General features: G+C 47.3%; 8 protein-coding genes across 8 annotated transcripts; 2 read left to right on the forward strand and 6 right to left on the reverse strand.

Annotated features, from left to right (window-relative positions):
* Positions 1-1,134: 1,134 nt before the first annotated feature.
* F4807DRAFT_414695 (uncharacterized protein) lies at positions 1,135-3,050 on the reverse strand. Its single transcript, XM_047996986.1, has 8 exons — positions 2,819-3,050; positions 2,681-2,755; positions 2,189-2,622; positions 2,095-2,127; positions 2,014-2,045; positions 1,886-1,959; positions 1,620-1,690; positions 1,135-1,565 (listed from the first exon to the last, which is right to left on the reverse strand). Exons 1-8 carry the CDS (start codon positions 2,866-2,868, stop codon positions 1,465-1,467), a joined length of 870 nt encoding a protein of 289 aa, XP_047857340.1. The 5' UTR covers positions 2,869-3,050; the 3' UTR covers positions 1,135-1,464.
* A 560-nt stretch (positions 3,051-3,610) lies between these two features.
* Positions 3,611-6,593, reverse strand: F4807DRAFT_351978 (uncharacterized protein). The gene is made up of 2 exons (XM_047995468.1): positions 4,143-6,593; positions 3,611-4,089 (listed from the first exon to the last, which is right to left on the reverse strand). The coding sequence occupies exons 1-2, from the start codon at positions 6,431-6,433 to the stop codon at positions 3,756-3,758; spliced, it is 2,625 nt and encodes an 874-aa protein (XP_047857341.1). The 5' UTR covers positions 6,434-6,593; the 3' UTR covers positions 3,611-3,755.
* Positions 6,594-7,831: 1,238 nt separating this feature from the next.
* Positions 7,832-9,876, reverse strand: F4807DRAFT_414709 (uncharacterized protein). The gene is made up of 2 exons (XM_047996987.1): positions 9,582-9,876; positions 7,832-9,524 (listed from the first exon to the last, which is right to left on the reverse strand). Exons 1-2 carry the CDS (start codon positions 9,695-9,697, stop codon positions 8,510-8,512), a joined length of 1,131 nt encoding a protein of 376 aa, XP_047857342.1. The 5' UTR covers positions 9,698-9,876; the 3' UTR covers positions 7,832-8,509.
* A 185-nt stretch (positions 9,877-10,061) lies between these two features.
* On the forward strand, positions 10,062-11,406 carry F4807DRAFT_352020 (uncharacterized protein). The gene has a single exon (XM_047995469.1). It carries the CDS (start codon positions 10,277-10,279, stop codon positions 11,132-11,134), a length of 858 nt encoding a protein of 285 aa, XP_047857343.1. The 5' UTR covers positions 10,062-10,276; the 3' UTR covers positions 11,135-11,406.
* Positions 11,374-14,209, reverse strand: F4807DRAFT_472295 (putative GMC oxidoreductase). The gene is made up of 10 exons (XM_048003000.1): positions 13,984-14,209; positions 13,892-13,924; positions 13,546-13,808; positions 13,369-13,495; positions 12,857-13,309; positions 12,691-12,786; positions 12,469-12,618; positions 12,319-12,379; positions 11,712-12,180; positions 11,374-11,663 (listed from the first exon to the last, which is right to left on the reverse strand). Exons 1-10 carry the CDS (start codon positions 14,189-14,191, stop codon positions 11,613-11,615), a joined length of 1,911 nt encoding a protein of 636 aa, XP_047857344.1. The 5' UTR covers positions 14,192-14,209; the 3' UTR covers positions 11,374-11,612.
* A 3,495-nt stretch (positions 14,210-17,704) lies between these two features.
* Positions 17,705-20,315, forward strand: F4807DRAFT_472298 (uncharacterized protein; the record flags this gene model as incomplete). The annotated part of the gene is made up of 10 exons (XM_048003001.1): positions 17,705-17,792; positions 17,873-17,948; positions 18,023-18,100; positions 18,168-18,422; positions 18,480-18,609; positions 18,664-18,754; positions 18,811-18,998; positions 19,061-19,295; positions 19,348-19,424; positions 19,490-20,315. The coding sequence occupies 10 exons, from the start codon at positions 17,705-17,707 to the stop codon at positions 20,102-20,104; spliced, it is 1,833 nt and encodes a 610-aa protein (XP_047857345.1). The 3' UTR covers positions 20,105-20,315.
* A 1,026-nt stretch (positions 20,316-21,341) lies between these two features.
* On the reverse strand, positions 21,342-21,842 carry F4807DRAFT_457624 (putative acetyltransferase; the record flags this gene model as incomplete). Its single annotated transcript, XM_048001069.1, has 1 exon — positions 21,342-21,842. The coding sequence occupies one exon, from the start codon at positions 21,840-21,842 to the stop codon at positions 21,342-21,344; it is 501 nt and encodes a 166-aa protein (XP_047857346.1).
* Positions 21,843-22,305: 463 nt separating this feature from the next.
* Positions 22,306-23,667, reverse strand: F4807DRAFT_352053 (N-glycosylation protein-domain-containing protein). Its single transcript, XM_047995470.1, has 2 exons — positions 22,963-23,667; positions 22,306-22,900 (listed from the first exon to the last, which is right to left on the reverse strand). Exons 1-2 carry the CDS (start codon positions 23,281-23,283, stop codon positions 22,451-22,453), a joined length of 771 nt encoding a protein of 256 aa, XP_047857347.1. The 5' UTR covers positions 23,284-23,667; the 3' UTR covers positions 22,306-22,450.
* Positions 23,668-23,766: the final 99 nt, after the last annotated feature.

The following is a 23,766-nucleotide window of genomic DNA, read 5'->3' on the forward strand; positions in this document are numbered from 1 at the left end:
TACGTTGGATCGAAGAGCCGCTCATCTCGTAAGAGCACCTTATAAGTTACCTAGTAAGTTAGACATATACCCATATATGATTATTGGTGAACTGATCGCACAAGCTACGAGTCCTAGACATATGACATTGTCACGGAATCTCTTCTATATCTCCTCTCTCTTACTAGTTGTAAGGTATCGTGGACTGCAAAAGCATGAAATGGTGGACGTTATATAATTAAGTGGCGAGTACAGTGTTGCTCTTGTGGCACACCAATCCTTGAGTTGTAGTGACATCGTGTAATATTACCCCTACAACTCAGACCAATTTAGCACTCTATGAACGAGTATGTACCTGATTCATATGCTAAACTACTACGGTTTAGTCAAGTACGGATAATTTCGCTATAAGGGGACGTGTAATGAAGAGACGTCCCACAGCTGCTACACGGTACCTAACATTAGAACGAGGCTGTATATGCCCATCTGCAGCGAGCCTTGCCTGGTGATAGGTGTCAAACGCAGTTAACCGTTGGAAATATTGCCCATCTGAGACCACTTTGATGAAAATCTTCACATAATATATAAACCTAGATCCGTTTATAGGAACTAGAGAATTACTACCTACTAAAAGTGCGAGAAGAAGAACAAAAAGGGGAAGAGAGGAGGGGGCTGGAAATCACACGACGATGTGATTAACTCCTTAAATGTTAAATGTTTACTATTACCAGGTGAATTAACTTGTTTACCCTAAATGCCTGTATGACATTAGAAAGCCCTGCTGCATCACTTCCCAGGGTTTCTTTGCCTATCGGAGTGAGCATCTATGGAGCAAATGTACCACTTCTACTAGGAAATATTTTCTTTGGATATGCACCTACCACTGCTAGGATATCATTAGATTATTATAGAAATCTAGGTATAGGTGGTTCTTTTTTTTTTTTTTTTCTTTCTTCATGGAATTGGCGTGTTTCAACTTAATCAATCGAGATCGTACAATATTCCATGTACTAGATCCTAAGTCAGGCGACCGGAATTTGGGACAGCACGTGCGAAAGGCCTTCTGCACAAATCTAAGAAAATGCCCATATACTAATTCACGCATGTTCCTGGATCAGGAAAATGCTTCCAATAATGGATAGCATCTCGGAAAATGTCATCGTGGGTGAACGTTGTCTCGATATCTCGTGAGTTGTAGTGGCTAGGTAGCTATGTTTCGAACACCTAGAAACTCGGGTACAAGTAATAGCTAAATTGCAAATAATTCGGATTCTGTGAGCCTCTTGACCATTCACCGTAAAGTCCTCCAAAAAACCTCACGGGTCCATTGGCCCTTATGTGTACGACGCGGTGGCGAGCAACACAAGTTACCCCAAGGGTCAGCCAAGGTCTTACGGGTATGATGCGGTCCGTCTGCATTTCTGTGCAGGATCTTCGATCCATCTAATCTCGGAGACGTCGGTTTGGCGCATTTATTGTACAACCTTATTCGGCCTTCTTCGCAGTTTCTCGCAAACGGGGGGCCGTGCCTTGGGTCATCTGCGTGTTCCCTTGCTCTATGTCGGCAGCCCAGAGAGCAGCACCCGCTAATGTGACTCGTCAGCAAATCCATTTCTGCACAGGTAGAATATGGGCCCTACCGGCGTTAGTGAATGCAAAGAACATTGATAGGACAGGTATCATCTCGAGGAGAGTCGCTATCGTTCCAAAGCTAAAACCCTGAGTCAACTCAAGTTTTGATCGTAATAAGCATGTTTCGGAGCATGTAGCTGCAAATTTAACAGGCTGAGAAACATTGATAGGACATGTGCAGTATATTAGCAGAGGTGAAGCAGTCGCCCAATATTTCCGCCTGGGCAGTACTAGCAATAGTGGCTCCTTTCAAAAACAACTGAGCTGCACTTACGTTGTGTACGGGCCCGCGTGCCGTTTAATCCAATCCTGCTGTTGGGGTGAAGACCATCCTTTTAGTTGGAAATACTACCACCCTCCGGAGTCAGCCATAGTCTCATAAAATTTTCCTAGGAAACGAACCCGATCATGAATCGTGTTGCCTCGTGATCGACCTAATAGAGATATAAGCGGTAAATTGCGAGTAACTAGGCTTATACTAACCTTGAAGAAATATAAAGATAATCGTGCCAACAACTAACAGAGTAGCTCTTCGTTAATATGAATTAGAGCAACGAGGCGTGGCTACGTAACATACCAGGAATAAAATTTAAGGGGAGATACATGACATATCTTATGAAAGCTTTCGGAGTAAGTTTTGAAAAGGGACTCTTGAGGATTTTACCCAGTCTTGAAATAGGGTCATTGCCAGACTTCAACTGCCGTCCCTCTCTGACAATACCAGTTGCATTTCTTGAGACAAGTGTGCCATCGAAGGTATCAAGTAGGGCATCCTGCAAGAGGAAGTTGCGGGAAATGATACTGACAAGCGCAGAGCTCTCGTTGAGTATGAGAAGGGTGGTCGTGAAGACAGCCAGGGGGCCGTTAATGAAGACAAGAATTGAGAGCTGTGGTAGATAAGTGAAGAAGAGCATAGAGGCGAACACTCCCAAAGTAAGCCCTAGGGTTGGCAAAATGCGAGAGGAGAATGGCTTCCATAATGCCTTATGCGTTATAAAGTAGATTATACCCCTAAATAGGAAAGTTTAGTCCGAGATAGCGATTTGAAGATGGAATGTTAGCTTCATACTTGAAAGGATACAGGTAGGCTCGGCTTTTAGCCGCATCCGCAAGGAGCTCTTTAGCTTTATAGTAGTCTTCTTTCCTACGATGAATTAATAAGTATCATATAGGTAGGAGCCTTTCTTTAGGCCCGGCGTCTACGTACGCGACCTCTTCAGCCTTGGCTTGAACATTGCTGGCGAGGTCACCAGCCATTGTGAGGAGGTTTGTCGAGTTTGTAGGGAGTCTCAATAGGTTGAATGGAAATGTTGACAGAATTACCTTTCCATACAGTGCCTAGCCTACGATGGTGAATAAGTACCTATCTATCCGGTGCTGGATTAATCATGATTTGAGGGAGGTAGGTAGTACCCTGATGCAGAATGGGTGTTGTCGTCATAGACACAATAAGAGTATTATCCCCACTTGCCATTTTTATTGGAGCTTTGACCACTTTGCAACAAATTACGTAGGATTACGTAGGTAGCTAACTCTTAGGTTAGTGTTACATAATTAAGCTCTGGGGCTACTTACAGCCGACTTAAGCACCTCCATCGAGTCCTTAGTACTACCTAGGGAACTAGAAGTAGTACTGGACATCCATTCAAATTTTAGACGTCGTGTATGTGAGTAGGTACCTCAGGGTACGTAGTAATGTGAATCAAGCCAGTTTGCGGTCTATGGGTAAACTTGATGATTCTTCTTGTTCGAGCACGAGGCTGAGTTAAAGCGGTCGAATTTGTATTTGCCATAGCCCTACACAGTGGACTACACAGGGTATAATAATCCTCATTAATAATCTATAACCCTAGGGTCAATCCGTGAATGTTGGCATGTAAGGCATGCTTTCATACCTCTTTCTAGACAATAACCCTCTTTTTAAGAAGAAAAGAAGAAGAGTAAAGGTCTCGAAAGAGATATCAAACAGTCTCGTAAGCCTACCAGCTCGGTAGTCCTGTTCCTAATCCCCCAACCGTATTTCCTAATGCTCTCCCAGACCGTAACCAGTGTTTATAACAAAGCCATGTCGCTATAGTGCCCAAACGCCGAGGATGTCTTATAGAATACCATGCAATCGAGGGGAAAGAAAAAACACCTAAAAACTATCGCCTATCCCGATTATCAGGCTCTCCCGGTGTCTGCATAGACCGAGATAGAAATCTAGCCCGCAAACTATTCCGGAATGCACCGAACCAGCCCCCCTGGTGCGAGCGGTGTGGGGACAATAATGTGCCTTGTTCTACGTCGCGATCGTCCGATTGCTCTAAGGGAGCATCGGGAGACGAAGAACTCGTTGCCTGTACCTCAAGGTCGTCGTCGCTATCATCCTGGTAGGGTTCGTACCGTGGGCTGGATGGCATACCGCGGGCTAGAGACCGAACAACGTCGCCCTTGCAGATTGGGCAAGTTCGTCGCCGCGTTATCAGCCAAGGTGTTCTACCCTGTCAGTTAGTGACATGCATTCTCGAGACATACGGCAATTAACTTACATGCAGTCTACGTGGAACTCGTGGCCGCATGGTAGACTCATGACTTGGCTGACGCCATCGACATATTCCTCTAGACACACCACACACTCGACCTGCCGGCCCATATACTTCTTCCACTCACTCGAAGTGTGTGCATTGCGTTTCTCATGCTCCGGGCGTGACGGAGACCTAGGGAGGGACAGTGAGGACTCGATCTGCAAAAGGTCACCGGCTGACGGCACGCCAGTCGTGGTTCGCGACCGTGGCCTGGGCCTCGACGGGCCGTGCTGGCTCTGTAGCAATGGCGTCGTCGGAGACGAACTGGTCGGCGAGGGCACTCTGGAAGTACGACTTGGCGTAGATGCTACGGTATGATAAGTACGAACCGGGAGCTGTTCAACTACAGACTTGGGGGCTCGCCATCTCCTTCGTCGAATACGCGCTCGTAAGATGAGCAAAGCATATACTACCGTCAGCGTGATAAGAGGACTAATCACCAGAACCAAGAGAGTGTCGAAAAAAGGACTGGCACCACTTGAGGGGGTGATGACGACCCAAAGTCCCTCCCGTTCATCCAGGGGGGAAGAACCTCCCGAGCCAGGAGCAGGTTTTCCAACGTTGGATGTATCGATCGGCTTCGACTGGGCCTCGGCCTTGTTGAAGTCTACTTCTTCATCATCATCCCCGAATATCTTCGAGATCAGACCGCCGTTACTTGAGGCTGGTATCTTCCCTCTGGTTGACCCGATAGCGTCAGATCCCTTGGCAGGCATACGGCGTGCGGCATATTCTCCGCTGCCAGGGGTGACTCTGCCACCCTTCGACAAATTAGTATTCTGCTTTTTGCTTTCCGAGATCTCGGCATCGGATACTTGATCAGACCTTGCATTTGGTCTAGAGAGCTTCTCGTTACCCTCGATCGACTCCTGTAAGCCGTCGTCTTGATCGGAAGAGCCGAGTAGATCCGGATCTCGCCAGTCCTCCACACCTATCTGGAAATTATCGCCAGGAATGTTTTTAGTCTTTGGTTTCGAAACTCCATTTGACCTAGCTTTTGCAGCGCGCTCCAGACTACTTTTAATCACCTTATCCTTCTCATCTGAAAAGTCCTCGACAAGCACCCAGTCAAGCTGACCACTGCTGGGCGGGCGGCTTCCACTGGCAGCCGAGCTCGAGCTGGAAGTAGAGCCCCAGCCGAAAAGTTTGGGAAACCAGCTTGACGACGAACTTGAAGGCTCATCACTCGATGACGGATGCTTTTTGGGTATTTGAGACTTCACGCCTTTAGACTTCAGGGGAAGTTTCAGAGGTTGGGCCGGTACGACTGCGTTTCTCGCTTTCCTATTCTTTCGAGCTTTATCGGACTGCTGCACTTTCAACGAAGGTTTGCCGTTCTCATCAACGATGTCTTCGATAAAACTCCCGGGCTGCATCATGAGTGAGAGTAGATACGCGGTCGTACGGGAAGTGAAGATGGAAGGGATGGTAACATTAGAAGTGTCTCCGTGAGCGTACATCTGTATTAACGGGCCACCTCTTTGGTTATCGCCAACGATGAGAGCGATTGCACCTCGTCGCTGAGCCCACTTCACTTTCTCAAGAAAGCCACAACCGCCACGACTCAATAGAACTATCTTGCCGGCAATCTCAGCTCCCTCCTGTATGGACTGAATATCGGCATGACCGGAGCCGGAAGAAGCGATGGCGTCGACCTGAGATTTAGTCGACTGATCTAGGCTCTGGTGAAGGTAGTCATCGGTACCGTCGTCGACCGGCTTAGTCTTGGATTTAGGCTCGGACTCGGAGGCGGCGGCTCGGTCGACTAGGGGACCTTTGGAATCAGTCCGTTTCTGGCTCTTGGTCTTGCCTACAGCGGCAACGGATTTAAGTTTCCGTTGACTTTCTTTCGTAGATGGCTTCAAGACGGCATTTGAGGTGCCATCATCCCAGCCGGGAACGTCGCTGCAGCCCAATTCGCCTTCGCCCTCGCCATCTTGCATGGACTCCTCGGTAAAGCCACTACCAATCCACAATTGTCCATTCAAGCCCTTGCTCGGCAGCGGGGACCCAAAAGCGGCGGGCCGCGCCGCGAATGAGGTGCTGTTGTCATCGGCTATGGTTATGATGGCGTTGGGCGGGAAGAGGGTGAATGGTGTCGAAAAAGAGAATAAAGATCTGAGGCCTGACTTCTGTGCTGATTGCGGGGAAGATATCACAGACGCAGGGCGACCGACCGATGTCATCGCGCGACATAGGAGGAAGAGGCAAGCAGCGAAGAAGAGGGCGAGAATGGCGATTCTAGGTGGTCGCATGTTTGCGATGATGGTATGGGAAGGGGGCGAGGGGGGCGAGGGGTCGAGGACGAGAATGAGGAATCGAGAGCTCGTCAACGTAGCTGGTAATTCAGCTGGTCGACAGCGTAGACGACCATTCGTAGCAGAATTAAATTAGGCGTATTAGTAGAAGTAGAAAGTAGCGCGGTTGGATGAAAATATGACGTATTCAAGATGACCTCTTCTCAAGTCCCGGTTACGAATAGAATTAACAAGGCGGGGTGAAGACGGAATAATAAGCCGACAACAGTACAACAAAAGGGACGCTCGTTAGAGATAGGACAAGGATAGAAGAGGGTCTATAAGCTTTCTTTTAAAGAGACAAGACCTCGAAAGGCCCTCTGGACATAAGAGGTTGGACAGGGTCGGACGAGGCTGGGCTGGGCGGCAACGATGATGGCGATAATAATAGAGGAAAAAAAAGGATGAAATACAAGTAAACTGCGGAGAGTCGACGACATCCCATCAATGATCACCCAAGGTACCTAGGAGAAGGTAGTACCTAAGTTACATCCTAATTACCTAATTAGGACCGCTAAGTCGGTGGTGAGGTCAGGATTTGGTGTGGGTGGTTCTAGCAGGGGCTTGAGTGGGTGCAGGCGGTGCAAGATGCATTTTTAGCACGGGCCACCAGAGTTTACTAGTAGGTACAAGCTAGAAATTTCTGAGTTGGGCTACATTAAGTTATCAAGCGCGTGTTTGCGTCACGCTGGTCAATCGCGGTGGATCTTGCTTTCTCTTCCATTACACTACTAGTACCTATTTCGGTACCTGGATAGAGTACTATCAATATCATTGATTTATCATGATGTAAAGTTTTAAGAACCATATACGCGTATGGCCTGGCTGCAAAGATATGGTAAAATGTTTAATCGTTTCACCCCTGAATCTACTAAGTAGGTACTTAGGTGCGTAGTTAGGTACCTCCCACCACCTACTATATACTACGTAGTATGTAGGCAGTTGATGTTCGTCTGCTTCAATGTTGGTAGAGATGATCTCCTTGATCACACGAGTACATAAAACACCCAATAACGATTTGCGCTCTTTTCAATGCGTCGTCAATCACGGGAGAACCCGCCTTCATTTTCGGTAAACTGGCAGACTGGTTGGGATCAACTTAGAGCTAGAGATATGCAATAATGTCGACGCATCCTGCACAATCTGTGCGTCGGAACTTGGTGGCCGACTAAAATTGAAGCTTATACATTAGTAAATGTTGCCGATTGTAACTTGGAAGCTTTTGAAACATGCCGAAACCAAGCTTCGCCTGTCAATCATAAAATGCCTACCTACGTAGCGCATAGTAGGCAATTTAGAACGAGAGATCGTCAAGAATACGACCCTATAAAGACCCTATCACTTTTATCGTTAGGATAACCGCCGCGGCTCGAAATTTGTTTTATCTGGAACTTGATACTGTTTCATCCAAGGGGAAAAGGAGAGCTAATGAGCAATCCATTACAGAATAATAATCAGAATGCTTCCGCGTCAATAATCGAATATTGTTTCACGATAGGTTGAAACTCGAAACTTATCAAGTTCTTGAAAACATGTGCGCCGCGCTACCTGATTCGCCCAAGTCCGGAAAACGTTGCCGGTTTTGGCAATCGTGCGTACCGAGTAGCAGAGTCAAGCTAAGCCAGTCAACAGGTGCGTAAATTATACCCAGCAAGTAAACCGTCTGCTGTTGTCTGGTAGTATTATCTGATACCCATTTGGGTCGCTCCAACTCCAGAGGGTCGAAAAAGGCCTCGTCCAAAAGACGGCAAATATGAATAACGCTTATCTATCAAGCACTATAACTACCTAGGCAGTATTTTAACTGAATATCTGGCTAGCTGCATGGAAGCGAGTCCGCAACTCCATCCGACAAAAACGCCAGTCCTGCCATGCTACACCATGCTATGCCATGCTATGCCATGCTGTCAACTATCCTGCGGTGCAACTCCCAGACAAAACCTGTAGTGTTCCTCCCAATGCGAAAACATCGATGTAATTAAGGACTTGATCTCGTACTTCTTATGATGACCTTTTGCGAGACGACTCATCTCGCTACCATCCAGAATCCTTTTTAAGGCTCACGGTCCCGTCCTTATTAACCACCTTTCCGCGGTCCCATTCCCGTAAACCGCCGGCAGTAGTCCATTGCACGTCTGCTTCGTTCTTCTGGTCACCTTTCTTCCATTTATCAACCTGCTCTTCGGTAAAGCCCGCAGAGCGTAGTCTCTCCGCCCCTTGCTGGTTCCACTTCTGCCGGTCACGAAATGCTTCCACTGCATGATCCCATTCGTCATCCTCCTTGCGTTGATCTTCCGACTCAGGCGTGACATCTTCTCTTGGATCGTAGTCAGGCGCGAAGCGATCATCTATCCCGGACGTAGCGGCATTGGCACCACGTCCCCTGCGTCGAACAGTAGGTGCTTTAGCCGGTACGGGACCGATGGTCTCCTCTGATGAGTCGGAGTCGGATGAATCTCCAGACGAGGAAGATTGATGCTCAGAGCGTTTTGCGACAATAGAATTGCGATGACTCTGGCGCCGGGAAGAGAATCCTTGGTGCTTGCGCTTCGGGATAGTGGGTGAAGATGGTCCGTCTTCTTGACTCTCGTCCTGATGGTGACCACGGCGTGAAGCTCTGGGCCGTTCCGCTAAACGATCCCTTCGGCCCTTCTCCTTTTTGACGTCTACCCCATCCTTCATTACGAGGTTTTTATGTCGCCGATGAGAACTTCTAGTTCCGTCGCCGGACTCAACAGAGCCTGATGCATTGCTAGCCGATGTAGCAGACCTCCCAGCTTTCTCAGTCCTGCGCTTCTTAGGCGATCCACCAAGAATGGCCGCGATGTCTCCTAGCATACGCTTCCTGGTGTCGCCAGGTCCTGGCTTAGCCTTCCGTAGTTTGCGCTCCTCTTCATGGCGCTTCTTCTCTTCGGCGACTTCTAGGTCGCGCAATTTAGCCTGGGATTCGGCATTTTCTTTAGCTTGGAGCGCGCGGTTGTGATGATTGGTGCCGCGGATGATATTGTTGAGGAAGCGAGTGTTAGGCTTGGGTTGATTCGCAGGACGTCTGGCAAGAACAAGGGTTAGAATTACGAAATGCTATCATGAATAGGTAGACACTTACTTGGTAGACTTGAAGGCATCGAGGCCGAGCGCCGAGTACTTGAGAGAGCAATCATTTGCTTCCTTGACCAATAGGTCGGCGACTTGGTCATCTGTAGGTACGTCGTCGACAGGCATCTTCGAATTATTGGGAAGTAAAAAGGAGAGGTGCGGAGGGAATACGGAACATCGACCTGCGTATTAGATGAGAGCAATGTAGAGATGGTGGTTTAAAGATTAATCAATTCATCGATCATGTCGACGAAGACGGCGGGGTGTGAAATTGAGATTGGATCAAAATACTTAGGTACGCAAGTGGATTGAATGGTACGTCCCGAGAGGCTGTGGGGTCAAGGATCCCAGCACGGAAGGTATAGGATCATGTTATCTAAGCGCCTTATCGATTAGCGGGACCTTATTCTAAGTACGGAGTACCTAAGTACCTGCACAATGTACCCCTGCACCCCAGGTATTCGGCTGCAGGCCCCTTTCCTTTCTCGGACAAAAGTAAATAACATCAAATCGCCAAACCACCAAACCGCCAAATCCTAGAAAGCATTTCAAGGGTGGACTTCCGGTCATTTTGAACATTGAATGCCTATTACCAAAAAGTTCAAGGGTAGAGATCCCAAATAGTCTAGCATCCACCTCACATCTCCAGCCAGAAGAAGATTTCGGTCGTTTGATCAGGTGCAACACGCGACAACTTGATCGAGGATGGCGCCTCTCACACCACAAGGCGTGCTAGCTAAGTTACGGTCACTCACTGCTAGCCAGGAAATCACCATCCTGAAGCTCAGCGAACCTATCTCGGCCGCAGTCACACAACTACAAGATGCCCATCAGCGAACTTCAGACGTCTCTACCTCGTCACTTGACGCTACTACACCCTCTTCTCTCGAGGGCGACTTGACACACTACCGGGAGCTGTTTGCCAAACTCCGTTTCAGTTATGTAGAGCAAGTCAGCAAGGAGAAATTCATTCGTGCCATCGTAGGCGATCCACCTCTTATCGTCAGTTCCCAAGAGAATGTGGACCTCGAGAAGGAGAACCTAGAAGCAAAAGCCACACTTAAGGCATTGAAGACAGAGGTCGCAGAGATGGTCGCCGAGCTCGAGGAGAAAGCCAAAGATCTGAGTAGAAGGTACGAGAAAGTGCAAGTCGAGACCATCAAACTGGAAGAGCTTCCCGGCAAGATTGGAGAGCTTGGAAATGCAGTTGCAAAATTGCAGAAGAACCAAGCAGCAGGGTCGAATCCAAATCCGGAATTAAATTTACCCTTGGCCAGGACTTTGGACTTGGTCGAGTCAAAGAAGAAGAGAAAGTCCGAGTTGGATAGACAACTAGAGCAACTCCAGGGTCAAGTCCCGAGGAAAAAGAAGGAGTTGGATCGGCTACACGCCGAGCTACATCCCCTCGAGACGAAGAGACAGAACAGCGCGGCTGCCGCAAAAGAGGCCAGGAGGCGAAAAGAGGCGGCGCTCGGTGGTGTCGAGGATGATCTTGAGGAAAGAGGCCGCTGGTTCAGGGCAGCCGAGGCCGGTTTAAAGGGAGTATTGGAGATTCGGGGCTAAATGTCTTCATCATTCGAGAGCAGGTGTTAGGCGTTTCTGGGCGTGCTGTCTAGCTGATGAACTCATATTCTCCGTGGCCGGGATAATCTATGGAGGGAAGCTCGCCTCTAGGAAGTAAGACATCTCGAGCAACGACTCTAAAGGCAAGAAGCGAAAGAGAGAAAAAATCAGTCACGAATAGTGAAACCCTTCCGAATATCCTAGGCAGAACCTTCTACTGCAATGTTTTCACTACACCGAGTTCGGCTAAGACATGATTAATGTTTCCGTAAGCTATAAACATACCTTGCTAGCTAGCGGCTGGGTATGCTCGATGGTGTCAATAAAAAGACCATTTTACATGACCTCGAGTGTGTCTCCAAAATGATATACATTGCCAATGGATTCATATGAGTTTCGATACCTCGTATCAAGTTGAAGATTCCTATTTGATACGTGGCTCATATTTGCAACATGCATCGTGCAGGATTCAAGCTACCTAATTAGGTGCTTGGCCAAGTTGCAGGTCAGCTTTGATGAGATCGACCGCCTGTACCGAGTTAGTTTAGAATCTTCGAGTCGCCTGGATGCCGCTTACCTTTTCCGCGATGGCATACACAGTTTGGCAAGTGTTAGCCCCTGGTAAGGTGGGCATGATGCTGGCGTCGACGACCCTAAGATTCTTCACGCCATACACTTTCAGACTCTCGTCGACAACACCACCCAGTTCCCTGGGCATCATGGCGCACGTGCCCGAGGGATGGAACTCCGAGGGGCTGAGGTTCTCGGCCAGGAAGCCGGCCAGGTCTTCTGGCTCGTTGACGTAGTCGGGTGGCTGTACTTGCCGGGGGATCAGTTCCTTTAGTCGCGTCTCGAAGAAGTAACGCTTGGTGAACCGAAGGAACTCGACCATCACGTCAAGGTCGATGGGGTTACTGAGCGCCCGGTAATCGACGATTGGTTCTGTGTTAAAAGGATCGGTCGTGTTGATGTTCACCGTGCCTCTACTCAACGGGTGTAGGTCTATTAGGGAGCCCGATGATCCACCCCCTGATAAAACGTGGTTACTATAACATATCAAGTCAGCAACCGTCACAATCTCTAGAAGCTTTGCTCGGGCTCGCCTCATAAGCTTAGCGTGCTTCAACTTCCCTTCATCGGAGAAGGGCAAGGATAGCGACGGGTGTACTGAGTCGACCACTTACTAGAATGCCGTATTCGAAGAACGAATTGACGATGCCATGTTTTTCATCTGTGCGCTGTAGCCTAGACATTCAATGTTAAACATCCAGCTTTTTTATTTCTTAAATTCCTCTTTCGAAAGGGGTTATAAATTAGGTGACTATGTGACATACCAGCAATTACTGTCTCGTCGGTTTCTGGGGGTAGATGAGCGGCATGATCTTGGCTCTCCAGCTTGGACGCTATGCTTTCAAATCTCTCTGGCGAGATTACTGGCATGCCCAGCCACGCCGCAGCGTTCCCTATACCCATGGAGTACGGACCTTGGATGTCGGGTGTCAGTGGCCAGCTGAACTCCGGCGTTTCTCAAAACAAGGGCGAGCTTCTGGACTTACCCGTCTTGTTGGCCTTCCATAGCTCCTCCGCCCAATCTGTGAAGTTCGGATTGCCAAACATATCTGATGGACTTGGATGAGTCGTGAAATTTGCGACTGTGAGATCAGACCGTTAGATCTCTCGGTACCCTCGCTCCGTACGTATGTTGGTAGAAAGGTTACTTACGCACGATGCTCATAAACATCATCGGGTGATCTTGGAAGTTCTGGCCGACGCCAGGTAGGTCGACACTTGTGTTTATGCCCGCAGACTGAAGCAGCTTCTGGGGTCCGATACCACTAAGTTGCAATATTTGTGGAGAATGAATCGCTCCGGCGGATAGAATAACTTCACGATTGGCCTTGACGGTGATGTGAGTCGTAGCGTTCCCAATTTTCTGCCTGAAAACTACTCCAGTAGCCGTCCCATCCTCAAGGAGAATTTTTGTCACATGTGACTTTGTGACGACGTCATGGTTTGTTCTATTAATCCCGTCAAAATGCCCAGTCCTGGCATACGATCTCTGGACCAGTTTAGGGTCCATGAAAGTTGGGAACCAGTACACGCCTGCTTTGCCTGCGCCGCTATCAGGGGGGAATTCGACTCCGGGTATGTCCTTGAACGCCTCGATCTGCGTAGCTAATTCTGATATTAGCATGTTTTACCTGATCACGAAGAAGAAGACGCAAGGCACAGACTTAAACCAGGCCATTGGAAGTAAGGCCATCCCGCATATACTCCAGAACTATTGCCCCAATACGAGGTATCGTAAGTAATATTCACCAACTCCGCCACAGCCGGATCGGGAGGCACAAAATTCAGGGCCTTGATTGATTAGTGATAGTTCAACTAAAGAGGAGAGAAAAGAACGGTACCTTCTTTAAATATGGTAACAAACCATCCCAAGACCAAGAAGAGTTATCACCGAAAAAGCCACCCCATCGATCATAATCCTCCGATGTTCCTCGAACAGTCATCATAGCATTAATAGCTGAGCTACCACCGACCAAATTCCCGGCGAGAACCGCCGTGCTCCGGTTATTCAGATTTGCCTGAGGAACAGAGTTGATCTGATACGACCACGTTGGTCCCATGGCGGCAGCGCCAGAATACACCTGCCTAATCCTAGGCGAGTCGACTTCAGGTGGATATCAGCCATCTGCTCATGTCTTTCTGTTCTTTCTTTTCTGCTTAAAAAGTAGAAGTAGGGGAATATCTCACCTATATCCCCATTTTCTACCACAAGGACAGTAGCTTGGGACGAATCATCAGTGTTTATCCACTGTAAGGCGCTGAGATTTGTCGTGACTCACACTCCCCATCAGCTGTTAATCTATCAGCTATAGTCAAGCCTGCTGTTCCTGCGCCAACAATCACATAGTCGTATGATGACCGCACCTGTGAGGAGCCATTGAGAAACCTGAGCTGAAGCTCTGAGTGGTGATGTGCCTGGGTAAAAGGTCCATTTGCTGCGAATAGCAAAGTTACGAAGCCAAGCTTAGCAATATAAGCCGAACGCATTTTATCAATTTAAATTTGAATAGCTCCTAGAAGGTATGGTAGAGGAATAGCTAAGCCTTGACCGTGATGGCGGTGGACGCCATATAAACATTTTGCACTTCAGCGGATGACTGCAAGTCGGTTCTTCCAAGGAGTACCTACTAATTACCCATACTATTTGGAATATTGCATGCTACATATGAAAAAGTAATATAAGGCAATGTATCACTAATGAAATGGGTGAAGTACGAGGGGGTAGCTTGGAAGTAAACTCCTTGGGTCCGAGCACGGTGAAGGAAGCGAAGGGGATTGCTCAGCCCTAGCTCGTGGCGCGAAGGAACGTTTCCCTGCTGACAACCTACCTACATAGTTGGGATCTATAAGGTAATTGATCATTACTATATATTAGGGATAGCCGAGCCCGCAAGCCTCAATTCATCGGCAAATCTTGTGAAATTGGCAGATATACCCTAGGTAGCTAAGAACGTGGTATCAGTACCTATTCTTTTCCATCCAGTACCTATGTAGGGGGAAGAACACATTACGGGTATCAATTGAACATCGTTCTCTCGCACAGAAATAGATGTAGACAAATATGTACCAATTTCCCGGGGGAGTTATGCTGGATAGAATTAGCCGCCATATAGGAACGCGCCTCCTCAGTCCTTTTCCCCTTGCAATAATTCCTTACTAAGAGGCACAAATATCAACCTTATGAGAAAATTCTTTGTGTATTGCACCTCGCATGACTACTGCTGGATAATCTCGAGGGCCCTTATGTTGGGCCCTTACCACTCCACGATAGACCACGGAAAAAAGGGGAGAAGTTGTAATCAGCTTTATGAATATCAAAACCCTCAATCGAGACTTTAACTCTGATACAATGTCAAACAAGAGATTTGTCTCTTTCGTAATAGCAATCGAGTCTGAGGGGTGATACCTTTAGTCATTCCGTTAACCCTTCCCCTATTACTATCCTTAGTAGACAAATTTCATATATTGTCTTCCTTTCAGCCGAACTTCGTCGTACCCAATTTACCACGTCTCATATCACCTAATACATAGTAGTTAGCGAATTCATAATTGAGCATGCCATCTATCCCGATAGTATACCTATCTACCACTTTAAATTATGCCGACCTTGAAAATATAACAAAGTCGGTCATGAATAAAAGTGAGATTTGCTACTATATAATACCTATGCAGGTACGAATCTCCATATATCATTGAATCCTGGAAGGCTCCTTCCTGGGTAATGGAAACCGACTGCGGTGTTCATCGCTCCCCTTTTGGAGCATAATTACCTATCCATGGAACTCGTTCCAAAAGTAGGTCTTTAGTCAGCATAGCAATGACTCGACAAGCCAAGAGGCAACATGGTCCCAAACAACTATGGTAAATGTGGAATGCTCTTTCGAGAAATATTCAAATTAAATGCCTACATAGATTATAATGTTGATCAATTTTATAAGAAGAAACAGAGGGTATAATAATCCCATAAGAGATTTACTTTGATACGACAATATGTACTAGGAAAACATCAAAAAGGACTTACCCATATAAAGGAGGGCTAAACTTTTATAATTTCATCGAAGGCAGTACCAGCATATAGGACCACTTTACTTCAATTTGAACCTCGCATGCTAATGAACACGATTAAGGAAATACGGCCAACGTTGGTATGATCAAGCTTCTGTTGAAACATTTATTTATTTATATTTATAGGTTATATTAGTAAGAATTAATTAAAGTCTTTAGTATAATCCTTCCGTCATCATATTGTTTATTCCTATATCCCTGGACTATTCGCAATATGTTCAATCGTATTCTCCATAGTATACACATATCTTTATAGACTAATGTATGTACTCTTTTAGCATGCGGTATCTGCTTTCCTTTGAACGCTAATGATAAAAGACACGGAGCACTCGTATATATGGCAGGCAGAGATGATATACAACTGCCTTATGGGATCACCCTTAGTCTGGATTCCTCCTATATGGTTATCATGTCAGTAATTACTTACGTATCTAGTAAGAGTAGGGGGAGGGAAAGATATATGGATACATACGGTGACAAAGTTAACTGGAATTATCGTAAAAGCAAGTAACTAAGTATTGACATGATAAATTTATAACGTACCTTCCATCCACGACAATGCTGTACGCCCAGCACGTTCGTTGTATCCTCAGGAGAAAGAGAGGCAAAAACGGGAGCAACATCGTAACTTCCTCGTTCCGAAGAAACGTTGTTAGTCTCCCTATCAAGGTACCCAGGCAGGTAATTATACGTAGTAGGTAACTATCCTTAAGAATCCGACCATTACAGAACCAACCTAGTACGAACGTTAGAAGTGTCAACCTTCTCTTCAGTGGGCTCTATGTTATCATCAGGCTTTTCTGTCACTGTTAGTTAGAGTTTTGCAGTGTCACATTATTTTCAACAGAACCACCCACGAGACACTATCCATCAAATCTTCCCACCCCCAGAAATCCTCCTCCCATTCCAACTTCAACATCGAACAGAGTAACTTGAATTCAAGTGTGAGTTGATCGGGGAAGACAAAAACGAAGGGGAAAAAAAGGAAGAAAAGTTAACCAGAGGGTGCCTATGCGCCTGAGCACATCAAGATCAACCCAGGGAGAGTTCAACATTTTCAAGGAGTTATACCTTCTACTCAGGCGGTGACAGAACCCTAGGATTATTTCCTAGGTGCCTAGTAGTGTCTGGCCAAGACCTACAGAGCTCCATTCTGTTGAAGTAAGCCTCTCTTTATAAACAACCCGACCGCCACCACTAATACTTGACCTAGTCCCCCACGTCAGTGTCTAATCATCTTCAACCTTCCTGTCTCATGTCAACTCACCTCTTCGACTGAAGTCGACTGGACTTATTCTTTACTCCATCCATAACTTACACTCTATCAAAAAAAGAACAAGAAACCCCATCTAGATATTGGTAAGCTCATCTTGATCTCCCGTTTTTCTCACCGTTTACTCTCGCGTCATCTCCATGTTATCTTCTTGGCATATTCATGTATGCAAGGTGCTAGCCGCTTCATTTCTCTTCCAACTGTGGCATGCCTTAGCGGTCTTCACTCAGATTTCTTTTTCTTCTTCTCGATATTCCCAACATCTTGCGTTGTATCCGTCGCCTACTGTTCCTCTACCGACATTTTCCCCTATCGTTCTATTTTCAATCATATTCTGATTTCATCCGAGATACAATACTTTGTTGCCGAAGATTTCTCTCGTAAAAACATCTCCAAGTTCGGGTCGCCTTGTAGCAGTAGGTTCATCTTTCTCATTCTTCCAGATTTATATTTGTTTCCTTTCTTCACTCGACATTTGTACGTATCTTGGGATGGCCGATTCTATCTCCCCTTTCCATTTATGCATTTTCCCTTCATCTACTTTTCCCCCTTTCTTTTGGTCATTTCCATAACCCGACGCGGTTGGTTCAAATTAGTATCCAGCGTCCTAGATGTGACACTAATCGATGTCTTTTTTTTGCAGACCCAGCAAGACCATTGCCATGTCTTCCCTTAGAAAGAAGGGACCTGCAAGTCTTGGCGTCACGGACCATGTGGCTCCTAACTCTCCAGCAACCAAGTCAGACCAAGGTGAGTCCGTTTTATCGTGACTAGTCAAACTCGGCAAATGCTCCAGCAGAAAATGTTATTATACTGATACCTTTCTATAGGAGGAGTAGGAGGAGGCGTGCGCCTTGACGTGGGACTGGAGGGCCTTACCCTCGAAGACTCCCCTTCATCCACAATGTAGGTTCTATAAAGCAACGGAGGCTAGCCCGCTAGCCCCCATTAGTTTATGACCGCTGACTTTATGTCGATAGTTATGGAACTCCCCGACGTGCTCGCAATGGCCGCGGTCAATCTACCTCGTCGCAGAAGCTACGTGGTCTGGACGATCAGTAAGTTATTTGACATTACAGATATCATAAGAGTATACCTGTCTTCTCAAGCTAACACCACCTGAAGAGATGACGTACCTTTTCAGTTAGGTGATGTGCCCGGTGACGAGGACATCTTTGGTTCTCCCAAGGGAGCACAGACTTACTCGTCAGCTCCGGTACTCCCTTCATCATTCGGTTCAACTATGCAAGGTGCTATTCCTAGCATGCAGCCTATCGCTATGCTGCGCAATCGTACCACGAACTTCGGCACCAGATCTCAGGTGGGAGGTGTAGACGCCCAGGCCTTCTATCCCGCGACAGCTTGTGTCTTTGTCGCCAAGTACGTTCTTCGGATGTATACCGTTTCCTTGAAACCAGTGTCTAACTTCATGATTAGTCTTCCTGACCATGTCCGAGACTCGCGTCTCGAAGCCGAGTTGACTCGCGTCTTCAGTCAATATGGCATCGTCTTCGTAAAGATCCGCCGTGACTCACGCAACATGCCCTTTGCGTTTTGTCAATACACTGTAAGTCATCATAGAAACAGGGCTACCTTGGCTTTGACTAAACTAGGGGTCTAGAAAGACGAAGATGCCCGAAAGGCCGTGGTCCAAGGCCGTGGCGCGCTGGTCGAAGGACGTCCTTGCCGCACGGAGATGGTAAAGGCGAACCGTAAGTGAAGTCTCAGATGAACGAAATCAACAAGAAAACGCCTAATTCGATTATAGGAAGCTTCGTTATCTACCATGCCAATGGAGAAGAGGTCAATATCGAGGATGCTCGCACACAGATGAGCGGCTTCGGTGACATTGACAAGTGTGAGGCTCTTCCTGCAGAGATCCAGGAGGCGGTGCGTATCAAGGGAGGTGTTCTAGTCGAATATGCTTCCTTTGATCCAGCTAGAGACGTGATTTCAGTAAGTGATTTATTCTATCAGGTACGTCTAGATATTTGTAGTTCACTAACAAGACTTATTAGGCATACCGCCATCATCCGACGTACCGCGTCACAGCCTATGACCTCAAGAAATCGATGAAGGCAAAGATGGATCCAGATGAGCTCTGGCTCAAACAGTACGAGATAGACCGTCGATCTGTCTTTGTGGGCAATCTTCCAGTGAACGAGCCTAAGGTACAGGAGCTGCTTACCAAGTTAGCCGAGGAAATCGGCGAAGTGCTAAACGTCAAAGTCGTGTGCAAGGATCCCCAACCTGGTCAGTGTTGCCCCTTTCTAGGGACGAGATGGCGGAGCTAATATAATTTTAGGGCGACCATACCAAATCGCTTTTGGCTTCGTCGAATTTTCCCGTGTTGACGTGGCAGATGCTGCCGTAAATCGCATGGTAAGTTTATAATAATAATAAAAAAGATCCGAATCAAACCAAACCGGCTGACTGTCGTATTACAGGGAGGTCAGAATCTGGGCGGATCCTTACTCCGAGTAGAGCGCAAGAACAGCCGTGAGCCTCAAAGCACGCGTCGAGCAGGCCCAGAGCCGGCATTCTCCAGATACATCAACGTGCCGAACAGTCCTTTAGTGAGCAAGCGCCCCGAGGGTCAGAAGCAGCAGGTAACCGAGCCTACGACACCAACGCCCTCCCGCGTTTCGCGCCAGAGAGCGCCCTCGGGCAACTACCACGGACCTATGTCGCCCGAGAACGCCAGAATGGCCCGCCCTACGCCATATGGGTACATGCCTCCGGTAGGACAGAACTACTCCAGCCCTCCGTATGGTCAGTTTCATGGCACCCCTCAGGTCGGCACAGCCAACTATCCCGCAACACCTCAGGCAACTCCTGCGATGATGAGCCCGCTTGGATCGTACTATGCTACCCCCATCTCATGGATGACGCCGTATTTGCAGGACCCCAGTTTCGCAAGCATGCCGTATTACGAACAGTACTTACCCCCTCCCACCCAGAACAGCCCCCTTCCCAGAGGCGGTGTGGACACCCATCTACAGGCGAAGTACGATACCGGAACTTATGAACATCGCCGCAATGGCTCAGGACGGAGCCAGTAGACGTAGGGGCATCTCAAAAGGGCGGATGGTGGTACGCTAAGATAGTCTCGTTCTTTTTGCTCTTGCGGATTCTACGCAGATGAATTGTTAGCTGGATTTGATGAACAGACGGTATTTGATCAACCACCAATTGAGGGAAGTGGGCGGGTCTTTTCCTTTCGATTGACCAGGACGTGGACTAGGATAGATTGAGTCTACTAGCACCATGTGCTAGTTGGCCATGCTCATCCTTTTGTACCTAGACTTTCTGATCAGCATGATCAATTGAGATCCAATTATGGAGACTGACTCGTAAACCGGTACATGTATATTCCCGACTCAGTGTTAAGCCGGCACCTCATTGTGGGGTTAATACAGTATGTGGTCCAGTGATAGGTGCATGATATAAGAACGTAGGTATTCTCGGCCAGAATTTAGTCAGGAGTGAAACCGTTCCAACATATGTCGTAGCAGGGGGTCTTGTATTCAAGGCAAGTTAGGCTTCTACACGACATGAAGAGTTAAGCAGGTAACTTCAAGAAATAGTGGTGCTGGTTTATGTTAGCAGCTCCGAGTGAAGAATGGTATATCACCGTATGCCAACAGTAAGGACAACATTATTTTTAGTAATCTATAAATACGTAGACAAGGATAAATCGAATATACGGCGATAGGAAGGCGTAACAGAAACAAGTAAGCAATCAATATAGTAATGTTGATGACTGGGCTGTTGGTGATGGATATGAGAGGTGGAGGAGAGGAAGATAACTCGATGTAGGTGAAAGGGGGGAAAGATATTACACACAGTAGCAGTTGGAGAGTACGTAATACCAAGGTATCCAGCCGGAAGGAACACGACTATGGGTTACGACTTGCCAATATGAAATTAGACCAGGCAAGTATGTATGTCTTGTGTTAAACTATAATAAAAGGAGATGGCGACTAGAGAGAGCACCGGCTCTAGTGGCTTAAAGTTTAATAATGAAAAGAATTGAATAAGGGAACTGATGGGCAAAACTAGGTAAGTATCATATCGATGTGGGTAAGTACCTATTGATATGCGAAGGTTATGAAATTAAGGGTATTGTGAAGAGTATTGGCAAGAAAGAAAAGGGGGTAGAAAAGGGGTATGCATAATTAGTGTGGAAAGAAAGAACGCCGAGGATACAGAGCATAGATGGATAGAATAAGTTTAAATTTCATAAAGACGGGAAGGATGAATATGGGGTTAGATACTAGGTAATAGGTCCTGATAACTTCATGGAACGGGGCTTGCAAAACACTCGGCAGCCATTTCGTTCCCGTCTCCCCATTTATAGACAGTGTTGCCGAAGCGCTGCCAACCCAACCTGCGATACAGGCGAATAGCATCCTGGTCCTTGACCAATGCGAACATAACTGGCCGTCGCCCTCTCCTCCGCGCTTCCTCGACGGCAGTGTTGATGAGTTTACTAGCCGTGCCGCCTTTCCTATTATTCGGGTGAACAAATAGCCTTCCAAGGACTGATGTGTGAATGTCTTCGGGATGTTGCTGCTGCCAAAGGACCACGGCGACGTTATCGGGACTAGCTTTTGCTAGAGAGACATGACCCACGATAGTATTGTCGACCTCGGCAACCCAGGACGCCTCATCTTTTCCGAAGAATAGTGCAGGATCTTCAACCCCCTCTACAGGATATCCACTAGTGTCATAAACAGTCCTGAGCACTCGGAGGCATGCTTCTATATCTCCTTCGGTTCGAAGTCGAATCGCTGCCATTTACAATGTAATATGAAGATGGGGACAACGGCAAGAAGGATAAGGACGTCGAATTGGAAGTAGTAATGTTTTGATGACAATAATACAAAGGGCGCCCTATAGATCCTATAGATATTATCAACTATCTAAAAAACGAAACTTGCAGATAGCAGTCACCGGTATCGGCTGTCCCTTTTTTTCCCGGCTTGAGGCGAACTGAGTACCCGGGCACATATATAAATCGATACTGTAGCAGGTATGCACAGCATCTTAGAAGCTTGCGGCTCATTTTCGCACACCATTTTCGAATACCATTATCACTAAGTACTCTTGATGGCATTATTGACACTAGAGCGCAGCTACATCGGTACCAAGAATTGAGGAGAATGATAAGATGGTGGTATCATGTTGAACGGTGCTTAGTTTCTAGCCCAGAGCCCTCTCGTTGTACTCAAAACGAAGATTTTCTCGACTATAAGATGCTAACAGTGGTAACTAGAGTATCAGCACCCAGTAAGATGGCAGGGCGGGCAACCGGTGCCGGTTTCGGTTATGACAGGTAGTTGGGATTATCCAATGGTGCCGGTTTTGTAGCTGAGCGAAGGGACAAGAAAAGACGCTGTTCTGTATCATAAACCGTCTACGTCCCTAGTCACGCCAAGGACACGAAAAAGAATGTGGCACGCAATCTGGCACACCCGCTTAGTCAGAGCAACCAGAGGCACATTCTGATATCCGACCCTAATCGAATGCGAGTGGAACAATAAGGCAACCATGCTGATGAAACTAGCGATGGAGAAGACGCTAATGCTAGCAAAGGTCTCCTTCCGGATCTTGATCTTTCGTTGCGTGAAGTGGTAGCAGGTGGTCAGTATGGTGGCGATACCGATCCAGGCCGGCAGTAGTAGGCCAGGGTCCTGGGAACCACCCGTCAAATATACGACCCACGAGGTTAGGTAGGCGAAGGCGCAGCTAATAGTAAAGAGGCGCACGACCGTCGCTTGCGGAGTGTAGTTGATGAGCCATCGTGACATCAGGCAATCGGTGAAGAAGAAGGCGAGATATGCCGAGGCGCAACACTAACAATGGTCAGCATGATGAGAACAAAAGCAGGAGGATAGCAGCAGGGTGGATGACGTACCCATATGACGGCGAGGGCGGTCTCGGTCAACCTCAAGGAGAAGGCAGTGGCATCTCGGCCATGGTCCCGGTGGTCGGACAGGCGTAGCAGGTCGGCGAGGAGAAAGCGTAGTGTAAAACGGATGCCCCAGAATATAGGAGGCACGATAGACAGCAAGCGACAGGCTGAGAGGGTATGGTGCCAACGCTTGGGAATACCGAGTGCGACGGCAACGCGAGGTTGCAGGAGAGAGACGGCTACGACAGGGGGGTGAGGTTTGGCGTTGCCATTGCTGGAGCTAGGGGAGGTGGAAGAAGACGAGGCGGGCAGTGGTCTGGCCATTCAAGGAGCCTCCCGAAGATGGCTCGAGTGAATGGGCTGTGTCTGGTCAATCGGTCGTCCTCGTCTTCGTCGTCGGATCGAATTGGCCATAGGAAGTGGTTGCTGAAGATTAAATTGTAAAATACAAAATACCTAGGTATGAAAAGATAAAGAAATTTGAGTTAGTATTATCGGGTGTCGCACGTATATAGATATAGACGTCCATATGTATGTAGGTGTAGCAGGTGTAGCAGGTGTAGGTATAGAGGATGGAGGATTACAGTAATGAGAAATGTGGCCTGTGAGGTCATATTACTACGTAGCACCCCTTAAACTCTAGTTAACGTACCTACCCGGGTTCTTCCCTCTTTCCTCTCGGGCTTCCCTCTTAAATACATCCAATATCTTAGAATACGGAAGGCGGGAAATCCCCAGACCCAGTACGAACTTAACCTACATAGGTACTAGCCCAAAACAAGTTAGTACATACATTTGAATTGCCTC

This window comes from Annulohypoxylon truncatum, assembly GCF_022578515.1.
Source record: "Annulohypoxylon truncatum strain CBS 140777 unplaced genomic scaffold F4807scaffold_6, whole genome shotgun sequence".
Classification (NCBI taxonomy): domain Eukaryota; kingdom Fungi; phylum Ascomycota; class Sordariomycetes; order Xylariales; family Hypoxylaceae; genus Annulohypoxylon; species Annulohypoxylon truncatum.